The sequence below is a fragment of the Triturus cristatus genome, chromosome 1_2 (genome assembly GCF_964204655.1).
Source record: "Triturus cristatus chromosome 1_2, aTriCri1.1, whole genome shotgun sequence".
Taxonomy (NCBI): domain Eukaryota; kingdom Metazoa; phylum Chordata; class Amphibia; order Caudata; family Salamandridae; genus Triturus; species Triturus cristatus.
The window spans coordinates 306,377,271-306,389,670 of NC_140580.1; the positions used below are offsets into that span (position 1 = coordinate 306,377,271).

The 12,400-nt window shown below is 42.9% G+C and overlaps 1 protein-coding gene across 1 annotated transcript in view; it reads right to left on the reverse strand.

Moving 5' to 3' along the window:
- The window catches only part of PPA1 (inorganic pyrophosphatase 1), a 212,331-nt gene that overhangs the window by 156,960 nt on the left and 42,971 nt on the right, over positions 1–12,400 (reverse strand). The window contains exon 2 of the mRNA XM_085603855.1: positions 7,572–7,636. Within this exon, the coding sequence (XP_085459981.1) occupies positions 7,572–7,636 (65 nt within the window). The remainder of the gene's footprint in view (positions 1–7,571; positions 7,637–12,400) is intronic.

Consider the following 12,400-nt stretch of genomic DNA (forward strand, 5'->3'; position numbering starts at 1 on the left):
GGAGCGGGTCGAGACATTCAAGGCCAAGGGACGGGATACAATCATTGATTACATATTTGTCTCCCTCCATGCTATTTAGTGTAGTGTTCTACAATGCAAGCCTGTCTGCTTTTAGCGATCATAACCCAGTAATCCTGGAGTTACACAAAGACCTGGGCCTTCTGTGTTTACCGGGTAGGAACTTGGAAACTAACCGGGTGGTAACATCTGACAAGGGGAGAAGGCTCAAATGGTCAAAGGTAATCCCAGAATCTTTTTTTGTTAATCTATGCTTGAAGGCTGAAAATGATATTGCAAAATGCACAGATTACACTTCACCAAAAGCTGCCTTTGAAGGTATTTGTGGGCAGGTAAGCAATGGATTTGACTGTCCCAATGAAATTAAAACCCAATTTCGGTGAAAGGTGGTTTGATGCAAATTGTTCCAGGGCCCATCAAAATTTAATACAAGCCCTGAAAAAAAACACCAAGAGATAGTAAGCAGATAGCCAGCCTCAGGAAGTATTATAAGCTAATGATACACACCCGCAAAAGTGAAATTAAATCAGATGCCTGGAATGCATTAATGTCTGTAGAAGTCAAAGAATAGCTCGAAATTCTGGGCTATTGTCAATACCCCCCTTTTTTTTTTTTTCGGGACTAGGGAACGATAGCCTGGAAACTAACACCCCAGAAGAGCAGTGGCTAGAGCACTTTGAGACCATTCCAGTTTTAGATATAAATGGGGGTCTCCATTTGCTGGTTTTTAAAGAGGGGGATATTGAAAAGGCAATACTAGAGACTTCCACCAATAAGGCCCCGGGTCCTGACTGTGTCCCTGCAGATCTGTATAAAGGTGAACCTAAATTCTGGGCCAAAATTTTAGCAAGTGTTTTTAATGCATCAGTAGCTCAGGGGTTTCCTGAATCCTGGACACGGTCTATTATACCAGTTTTCAAAAAAGGCCAGAGAGGGGACCCACGGTGCTACAGGCCTATCTCATGGATTGACTCTGCCGTAAAGATTTTGGGTAAAGTGATTTTGGCTAAACTCACAGATTGGGTCAATGATAACGGGGTCTTATCCAATCTTCAATATGGTTTCAGGCAAGGAAGAGGTACCATGGATCAGTGCCTCAATCTATATTTACTGGCAGGTAAATATACTATAGCAAAAAAAGGCTCCCTGCAAATGGCTTTTATGGACCTCACCTCGGCATTCGATCTGGTTAACAGATCGAAGCTGTGGTCCATTTTACTTGATATGGGTATTGATCCGTGCCTGGTATATTTTTTAGCAGATTTACATCAGGATCTTTCAGCTGCAGTTAGAGTTACCCGGGATGGCAAATGCACCAGATATTTTAAGTCGGCCAGAGGAGTCCGCAAGGGGTGCATTATGGTGCTGTTACGTTTTACTCTTTACATTAATGCACTAGATAAAACTTTGGACAAGGCCAGCTTGGACAGCCTCCGTATGGGGAACAAGACTGTCCCGGTCCTTTTATACGCGGACGATGCAGTGTTGCTATCACGGACTGCTATAGGGCTTCAGAGACTTTTGGATGCATTTGGGGCCCATATGAAATCCTTGGACCTGGTGGTGAATATGTCTAAATCACATGTTATGACAATGGCACGTTATGACAATGGGTCAAAGACCCAGTAAAGCTAGAACTTTTTTTTGTAATGAGCCGAGGTATTTAAACCGTCCTCTTTTACGTATTTGCGGGTCCTGTTTGATGATAGATGCTCCTGGGTCCCCCAATTTAAAGCTAAGAAAAATGCAGTAGTCAGATCGACATCAGCATTATTGGGGTTTTCAAAGCGGCTGGGAGCTAGACCCTTTGAAGCAATTCTTGCTATTTATCCATCTAAATGTCTGGCTATTGCTACATATGGTGCTGCTATCTGGGGCTACAAACAATTGACCGGGGTGCAGCTGGCGGAAAATAATTTTACACGCACCCTTTTGTCTGTGCCCCACTCAACCCCAACTTTCTCTATTCATCAGGAATTGGGGTTGGGGTATGTGATTGGCTCCCTTAGTTTGTTGGATTAAAACATGGCTCAATCCTGAGCTGACTCTGAACCACGAGATTATACGAGACTGTGTTGTCCTGGATAAAGCCAGTAGCATTCCGTGGCTGTCTAAAGTGCATGTTTTATAAACTAGGGCGTCCTGAAATCTATAACACTCCAGCAGGGATTAAAAAAGAAGATATAAACTGGGTGAAAACACATGTTTTAAATTTATTATTGTTGGAACAGGAGCAACTAGAGTTACAAAAATCTTTGGTTAAGGCTCATTATTTAACAATCTCCTCCCCATTGATTGAGCCCTACCTGAGAATTGTGACCAAACCTTCATCGTTGGCTCCTGACTAGGTTCAGTTTTAATTTAATTCACCTCACGCTGGGCAACTTTTCTGGCTGGTGTAAAATAGAGATCGGCCCGTGCGATAACTTTTCACCTCAGGGTACTTTGCACTTTATTATGTTCTGTGATTTTTATAATGATATACGGAGGAGGTTTTTAGTCCCTCTTTTGAGGGAAAAGGGCTTTTTTCAAGTTAGACCAGCCCTATTGTATCTCCAACTGTTAGATGTAAGGAACATTTTTTGTGTCGCCAGTTTCCTTGTTGCTACTGTCAGTCGAATAAAAAGAATATTGCCCATGGTTAATGTTGAATGAATTTAACTGGAACTGTTTTTAACCGGGATTTTGATATCATGATGTATATTAGATTTATGATATTTTAACTGCCCATTTGTATTTAGGATAACAAATTTTTTCTATGTGTGTTTTTATGCATTGTACTTTTATGATTTTAATTAATCGAATAAAGTGGTTTTGTCTGTCTGACTGAAGAAAGGCTAGAAAACCCATAGCCCACGTCAGCACGCCAATGACAGTACTAACACATTTACTAATCATCACACTCCTGCAAGTGTGACAATTCAGACTATTCCATGCCCGTAAGGCTATAAGAATGGTTGGGCGGCAGGTATTAGTCACTCTTAATGTATATTGAATGAATAAACAACTATTGTTGTGTTCATCTCGAAAACAGACAAACAGCTTCACCAAGTGGCAGACTGTCATAAGTGTCGGTGTTTAAGATTAATTGCAGGTGCAGGGCACTGGAAGCCACTGACTCAAATTAAGCCCTACTGTGCAGTTTTTATTTCAGTGTCCGCATTAACTCGGAAATCATCACCTGACTACGTCGAACAGCATATGGTGTAGTACCGCCTAATCCCCCTCTTTTTAAGAAAAAAAACCCTTGGGGTGGAGACCCTCCTGGCTCCCATGTAGCTAGCCGCCCCCAAGGCAAACAATTCAAACACCACAGTTGTTTGGATTAGGCGTAGTAAACCCCGGCCGTATTTTATTACATCAAATATTCATCAAAACATAAAAATTATTATTTACATTATGTACACAATACGTAGAAAGTCCATAACATTGATAGGCACAGGATGTCAATTGGGAAACCTTAACATGCTTCTAATACATAGCCATTCCAATCGTAAGCCACGTGGTGAAGATATCTTTCTGCGTATCCCTGTTAGAGCCTACGACAAGGTCAACGACTGGCGCTAGGTCCCAACCTCCTACTGAAGTGACCTTGCGTCAGGGGTCCAGTTTACCGGATGGATACCTCCCCCGGGCATCCTATGCCCTCAACATTAACTCCATAAAATGGGGCCTGCAGTTATGCGTCCTTGAGCGCATGTTCAAGTTGGCCAACCAGCCTACTGGAAGCAAGACTTCCTTCTCCATGTGTGTGCATTGGGATTTCAAAAAAACCAGAAACAAACCACCTTTGTCAGTATTACTTTGGCCGTCATTATTGGCTCTGCCCCCAGTTTTGAGTCCCCATTTAATTCAAAATCCCCTGTTCTGTAGTCTTGTGCTCAATGCCATTTTATGCAGCGGCATAGCAAATGTGACATGGGCCCTAATACAAGCTAGAAGAGTGGCCCCCAGTGCAGCAACAGTCGCATTGGATCCAGTCCCACACCACATGCTTTTAGACGTATCCCTGACTTTCTAGCTGCTTGACCCGACTGTGGCAGTCAAAGGGGCATACTGGAAAGCTGGGTGATGTCACACAGTGTGAGCCATAAGTGTCATTTAAACGTAAGACTATGAATCTCATTGCAATGTTGGCCTCGATTCTTGTTGCTTAACGGACCTTTTTGCTCGGAGTAATCTAACTAGTAAGCAATTTTTAGCAGTTTCGTTCTTTGTAAGCAATTAACTGTCACACTGGCAAGTTGCTCATCTTGGGCAGTTAAGAAGCCCTGTGCCAAGGTGGTATTGCACAATCATGGCATCAGTGTTCATATCTGGTCACATCGTTTTGATGCGTCTGTTTTGGTGTCCAGAGAAGGACATTTCCAATATGCAAGTAACTAAATGACCCTTTCTTTATTCTCCAGCATTTCTGTTCACCGGGTAGCAGTTATTGGGGCATGGTGCGGCTATACTGAGAGGGCCAGAGTAAGTCTCCGGTAGTAGGTTTTGCAGCGTAACTTGGTGAGCTTCGCTCTGTCAGAGACCTCACAGAGTTGGGTACAGCACAAAAAGAGATCGTCAAGAATTGTTCTTTACATTACCAGGGTAATTTCTGCTTGACCGTGCTTATTATCGGAGGACTTGTAGCCTTCCCTGCTGATGTGAAGGAACAGTTTCTATTTGCATTTTAGATACATAGGAGCACATCCATTTCCTTGCTCACTGCACTGTTGCCAATTTGGTTCCGCTTCTGCAAGGGCGTGGCACGTGGTAACAGTCTGCATGCTTTGGTCCATTTTCTCTTAAGCTCTCCTCACTGTTGCGCAGTGAACTCACCCGCCCCAGTACTCCATTTCAGTTCCTGGCTTTCTTAAAAACTTGTTTTCTTTTAACTTTTTCGCTAGGGCCCAGCACCTGCTCACTGGGATGCTCGTGTCTGTTTGCATGGAAGGGTAAATTAAGAATGAACCAAAAAAATCCTTTTAAGATAGTCAGAGTACATAAAAAGAGCAAGTGCAAGCATTGGTGGCCATTTATAAAAGATATATATTTTTTTAAATCCAAGATGGGTCCATGTGCACGCATGCTCATGCATTTCATCCATCTTTGTTTATACTTTGAAAAACATTCCATGATGGTCCCCTGTATGCCCGCATGCATGAGCACTCAAGAGCGGTAATTTTTGAATGGTTTGAGAGCATGAAGCATTTCAAAATCAGCAAGCATCCGGAGATGCAATAACTCTTTCCCAACAAAGACAAGATTGAAAAAAACATGTTTAAGATTTTGATATGGGTGGCAGCAGGTACTACATTAAATCAGTCATATAAATAAAATCTGTATTTAAATTCAGCGATCACAGTCACGATATTAAGATAACTGCCAAATGCATTATTTGCATATGGCTGGGTTCAAACTGAAATGGCATGGGGAGCAAAAAAACACGATGAATTAAGGCCCAGATCTCTGTACTGGGGTGAATGTATGACATTGTTCTGCATTCTGTCCATCAATTGTTCTTTTTGCATTTGTCACAGAGTGGGACGGGTATCCCCTGACAAGGGTCCCGTGCTCTCCATGCCACTGGAGTCAAGCTATCCTGGCTGATGAGGGGTGAAACCTCAAAACCGGTCCTAGGATGCTTGTTTCCAGTCCAGGGAGGGCCTGGCAGTTCGGGCTGAACTGTTCCCATAGGGCGCAGAGTCAAGACTGATTTGCATATGGCAGAGTTCAAACTGGAATGGCATGGGGGAGCAAAAAAAGTTATGGATTTAGGCCCAGATCTCTGTCCTGGGTGTGAATGTATGACATTGTTCTGCATTCTGTCCATCAATTGTTCTTTCTGCACTGGTCCTTGCCCAAGGCAAAAATAGCAACAGGATTTTACTAAAAAAGAAAGATGTTAAAAGATCTGAGGGGACAGTGAACATGAGGAAATGTGATTTTTTGGGGTATACAGATGGTAACTAAAGGTTGTACTATTAAAAGAATCATGTTATTTTGTCAGAAGACTGCTTTTAATCAACACGGGATTTTAGAACAGTGATGTAAAAACAGCAACTTTACATTTATTTAAAAAAAGCCTTGAGCAGTTAGGTTATTTCGATTCCTATATAAAAGATGTGGCGCTGCTGAGCAGTAACTTACATTAATAATGTCCTTCGTATCCGCCTGTAATATCCTAGGCATGTCATCAGACTGTATGGAGCAAAAGGCAGAGCGATGGATGCACAACTGTGCAAAGTGCAGTACTACCAGCGCCATTAAGTGCTTCAAAATGTAGGGGAATTGTGAAAATGACTGCAGCGAGGGCAGGGTCAGTGAATGTGGGGGTGGAGTCAGTAATGTGTCTAAAAAGAACACAATATACTGCATCTATTTGTTGGCCATTCAGCTTAGGCAAATACCTATAAAAATATAACACATACCTTAATAAAATAAATGCAAGTTAAAGTAATCAGAGGGAAACGTCCTCTTTTCAGTAATGAAAGATCAATTGGTTAATGTGATCACTGTAGAAGTCTGGGCGTCTAACCAGACCGTCACAGAAGTGAATCTTAATTGATGCAGTGGAGAAGGCGATTATTTATAGAGCTACGAGAACTTAGCCTGCAACGGACACCTCTGCAGATATGCAAGTCATTATTTAAAAATGGTATTTGAGATGGTATAAGATGGTCTGCTGCGTCAAAGTGCAGCGAGATTTACGCTTTAAGATAAAATGGTTTCCAACATATATTAGTGATAAAGGATCAGAATGTACCCAATACAATTTTTAAAGCTTCTATTAGAAGGATGCCTTCCAAACCTCAGTTACTATAACCCTCACATCTCAAAAAGAATACACCTTTGGCACCTCTATTAAAGATGTACGCTAGCTTCCAAACAGCTTTTAGATTTGTTGATTAACCAATTGCATACATTGACATATCTTTCAAGAAGCAGGCTCCCTGGCGAGAAGGCGTGTTTCTTCTTTAGATTTGTCCCTCCCTCAGCTTCACAGTATAGGAGACTCCACCTGGTACCCCCCCCCCCCCCCCCCCCCCCCCCACCTCTTGTCTGACGTTTGCCAGCCAGAGACACCTCAAGGTCGGCCTTAGCAGTCCAAGAACGGTTGTGTTTGTGATGAAAAAGTGGCAGACCTGCATTTGTAAAATATATATCTATATATATTTAAATGGCAAGATCGCAATCAATTGATCCGGCCCACTTAGACCACTGAGTCCTACAAATCAAAACGCAATTTATTGTAATTCCTAAAATCCTCTTGGCTTGTCTACATTCCTCACCAATGGAAGATCAAGCATGAAGGTCACTAAGGCACCATTAAAGCCAACCCAAAAAAACTATTGAATCCATTTACTCATGACTGATGCATGCCACCTTCTCGGAATCGCTGACTTTTTAGTGCTCTACCTCTATTATTTAGCTTCAAGTGGAACAAATGGGAACTCGATTGGTCTTAGTGCAGTAACTTGAACCTTACCTAACAAATGGATAGGATAACGAGTTAAAATGCACAATGTCAGTTAAAGACCTCATGATTCTTTGTCACAGCAGTGCCTTACCTTGTCCTCGCCAGCATATAGGGGAATGTCATGAAATGGAGAAAGGTACAGTCCTTTTTTGTTTTCTGAAAGAAAGGCAAATATTTGTTATTTAAGTTTCTGGAGAATTCAAAATGTGACTTTATTACCCTATACCAGTCATTAAAAATCTACACACTCAACTCTTGACACTACTTGAAGGATTTCCACAGATTTATACTACATCAATACGGAGGCAAATTTAAAGGTTTTGATGACACAGTGCTCCAATATTTACTGAAGCAATTAAGAGCCTGTTGGCCTAACCCATGGCTACTCGCAAACATTTTCCCAGGGTCCAACACGTTTGGTCTGTGATGTGACCAAGGGCTGCATTGATGCCAGCAGGGAGGTGGTTGGGGCAGGAGGGTTGGTGGGCAGAGTCTGTGGTAGGGTGGGTATAGGGGAAAGCAACGAATATATATCTAGTGATGAACTGCACCATGATAAACTAGAGAACCTGGGATTAATCTCCGCTTCCCCACTTTACCAAATTATGCGATTCTAGGCATATGGTATCACTTTCCTTCATTATCACATATAGGAAGACCTCGAAATCTACCTTCAGGGTGTGCGCTTTACAAAATCCTCTCCTGTGTTGATCAATTATAATGTTGTTCATGTATAATAGAAACCCAGGCCACTCGATAGGATGCACATAACTGACTTAACTCTTAGTTCAATATTGGCATTGTTAGGGTCAAGGGATGAATAAATGTTTTTAAATTCATGTTTGAAAACAATCACTTTAAACAAAAAAAAATACTTCAACGCACTTCTATAATCTGATATTCTAAGGAGAAACGGTTCTGCATCTTAATGAAATACACTATTAGAATTTAGAAGACAGTATAACATTTTTACACTTTTGCTGCAAGAGGTTTTAAAAAGTGTGTTGCTAAAGTTAAGAGGTGCAGGACACCCTAGGTACTTCCTTTCTTTAACTTCACTTAAACCTTTAAATAAATGCTTGCCTGTTTATTTAAACATATGTTTGATGTTAGTGCCGAGTGGATTACACAGCAGCCTAGTGCTGCTGTTGACCAGGGGGCAGCACGTAAAAGGTAGTGAGTGCTGCATGCGGACCACAGGCCGTACGTGGCCTAACCTGTCCTCTTCTATGTCAAGTACTGAACAGGGGACCTTATTTGTGAACTGTGCAAATAATTCACACACGCAAGTCTGAAGACACAAGTTGATAGTATTAATCTTAAAAGTGGGAAATTTGCATCTTGTCCTGACTGATGCATAATTAAGCTACAGCAGATTTCGGAAACCTGTACAGAGTTTTTCCCTTTAAAGGAAACAGGCATGTTAACATCTTAAATATGAAGCATTTTTTTTAGACTTAGTAAAAAAACAAAAAAACTTTCCAGTGACTTTGTTAGCTATTGGACCCGATTTAATCTCGGCTTCAAGGGATTAATTTATATTTGCCTTGTTAATTCACACAAGTGCAATGTGTAGTGTCTTGCAAGTTTTATGACGGAACCCTTTTGGCTCCTAACGGACAACGTAGAGCTAGGACGTAGGTGTCAGAGCGGAATGTTTTAGAATGTTGGGTTTGCAGTTACACGCAGCAGAATAAAGATGTATAATACTAGGTTCTTTGGCGGGTATTCAGGCTTGGGTGAACGTCCGAACTCCAGTCCAAGATGGCCACAGGAAGGTCTAACCCCGATGTGGCTTCCCAACTTTGGATCACTTTTCAGTGAATATACCTGCTTTAGTCGGCCTCTGCTGCCCTACAGTAGGGATGACTAATGCACTTTCATCGCTGCACACCCAGATAGGTCTTCAGTTCTAACAGTGCTAGTTTCCTTGTCACACAGACTCCTTGATTCTTCGATGGTCTTGAAACTACCATCTCGTCTACAAGCCTGCGGTGAGTGCCCGCAACGGACAGTAGATCCCAGTGAGCTGCAGGCAGGTTATGCTAGTTCTCGAATGCTTCAATCCCGGCTTGTTTGGGCCAGCTGAAACAATCACCGATCCCGCTGACTCGCACCCCCCCACGTGGTCACCCGAGATCTGGTGCTGGTTCAGTGGTTGGGAAAGGAGTTTTCCATCCCAGTGAGAGAGGTGTGGGGTACAGCCATCCCTCACCGACCCTGGACCCAGCACGTTACCTGCCGCACAGCAATTGAACAGTCTCGGATGTACCTCGATGAGTCCCCGCTGCGAAGCGGCTTTACTGTTTCCCCGCAGGATTGCTGCTCACAACGCGCCATTGTCAAAGCATTGCGCTCGCGAGCCCTCATGTTCAGATATACTCCGTGATCACACCACTACGCTTGCTATTTGTATAGAGCTCAGCTCTCCAGATGATTCCACTCCGACATCTGAACCCTGAACTAGCATCTCCCTTTATGGAAGTCCCCTACCGATTTCCAGTCAGTGCTAGGTCTCTGGTTCTGCCAGCAAAGCCTTGCACAGAATTTTTTTTTATACAGCTTGTCACTTACCTACTCGCAGTCTCCCGCCTACATCTTGAGAGCGGTTACAAGGCCGCTTGTCTTTAAGAGCCTCGGTATTTTTTACTTAACACGTTCCTTAAGTTTCACGGGAATTTGCCAGACGTGATTAATCCTGCTGGCAAGGACAGATATTTATAACTTGGATGATCACTTTAACTTCTCTATACAGCGCACTGGCTTTTACCCCTCAAAAGGTTACGTCACCTAAATTTGCAATTTTTTCCGTAACCATTCACATTTACCATCCAAGATGGCTCCTCAATCCTTGCATTCAAATCGACCACTGAAATAGATATAGGACTTGCAAAACCCATCTGGAAATAGACTAAAAAGGGATGTCCCTGCCTCTCCAAGCAATTGCCTACACTCCCACTCCCAAAAGGACAGTCATCTTGGAAGATGCTCCCATCTGCTATCTTGTGCTCTCACCTGCCTACATCACCCTTCATAGACCCTCCACATGCCAACAAGTTGAACGCCCTATTCTCCCCTGAAGGCACAAACTCAATTATTAATAAACTACCCTCTCAACCTAGCCAAAAACGCCACAGAATCCTTAAACTAAATAAAGAAACCCTCATGTCTGCTACAAGGGTACTTTACTGAACTACCTCATCTTCATTGCAAATCAGCATGCTCAATGGAGATAAATCCTATCTCCCTAACTCAAAATCTCCATCAACAAGAAAATGCCTTATGGCCATAAACTCAATATCACAGCCTCACCTTTGTACAAGGCAGATGTCAATCTCCATCCATATCAACAGCACTGCGCGTTCAATCGTCAGATCGCAAACTGGAACTCTTCGCTGACCTCTTCTCTTACCTTAGGAACAAATTAGACACGACCACCGCTTTACCCTCCCCCTCATAACTCCACACTGAATCCACATTCGTGACAACCCCATCACTCCCACCTCCATTTACCTCTTCCCTCCTCTCTTCCCTGCAGACACCCATACAGTCATGGGTATCACTGCAATCCAAAACACCCCCTCCCCCATTGGTATTGCAGTCACTGCCCCATGACAAAAACAATCCATTATCATTACCTCTCAATTGTCTTTGGACCTCTGCATCAACTCTCCCTCCAACTGGCTCAGTATTTTCACTGCCCCCTGTCAACCAAATCATCACCAAGATGTAGACTGGCAACACTACCAATGCTTACCCCCCCTCCCATCTCAGCTCTCTACGTACCATAGTGCTTCCACTAGCCAGGAGCCCATAAAAAATAAAAAACGCTATACTTGCTCTGCGCTTGACCCTATTATATCTGAACTGCAGCTGCTTAGGCCAGACATCCTCAAGCTAGCACATATCTCCAATTTCGAACACAAGTTGTCCTTAACACAGTCACCACTCTGCTTCCCCCCCACTTTCCTATACCAGGTTCAAACTAGCAATCTTGAGTCAAACTGAATCTCAACCACGTCTCCCAACCCAACCCAACAGACTAGTCAGACAGCTATCAAATAAGGACATCCTCTCCCTCCTAGCCACCTACAACCGTGCTTTGGCTGATCACGCTACACCTGCTAGAGAAATTGAGACTACTCTCCATCGCCCTCTTAGGGAATCCCACCCCATCTCGATACATTAATAATGCAAACCTCAAACAAGTACCCATTTCCCATACGTCTAGGATTACTACAAAAACATCCAATTAAACGCTCTTTACTGAATTATCGTTCAGCTGTGAAACATGCAGCTGACATAGCCGATCTTATTCTTAACACCTTGACATCCTTACACTCACCGAAACCTGGCAAAACAATCTAATTCCCAATTCTAGACATACTAGTCCCCCTAATCATGACATCATTAGACTTAAATCACTCCGGCTGCTCAGGGGTGGCCAAGCCTGCACATACAAACAGATCCGTGAAACATTTTTCTATCACTTCCCTCCAGCAAATACTGCAGGATCAACATGATCACTGACCACTACTCAACATGCTCCCTACATAAGTTTTACCACCCTCCCAGAGAGAACTACACATTCATTGAACAGATAAATGGAAATTATCTCCTCTAACAATGAAGAGGACAAGAACCAGATTTTTCTTGGCAACTTGAACATTCAATGGAACAATTCCAGTAACCCTCATGAATAGTTTCAAATCCTTCCTCCAGGACCTCAACCATATCCAAGCCTGCAACAGCCCGACCCACATCAAAGGGGCCATTTTAGACCTAATCAAAAGACAATACCATCCAAATTGATTCTATCCTACCTTGAGAGTGGTCTGACCACCACTGCATCACCATCTGCATTTCTGAAAGAGCAATTATTCCTAGAGGTCAACCAGTGAAAGCAAAACGTTGTGTCAG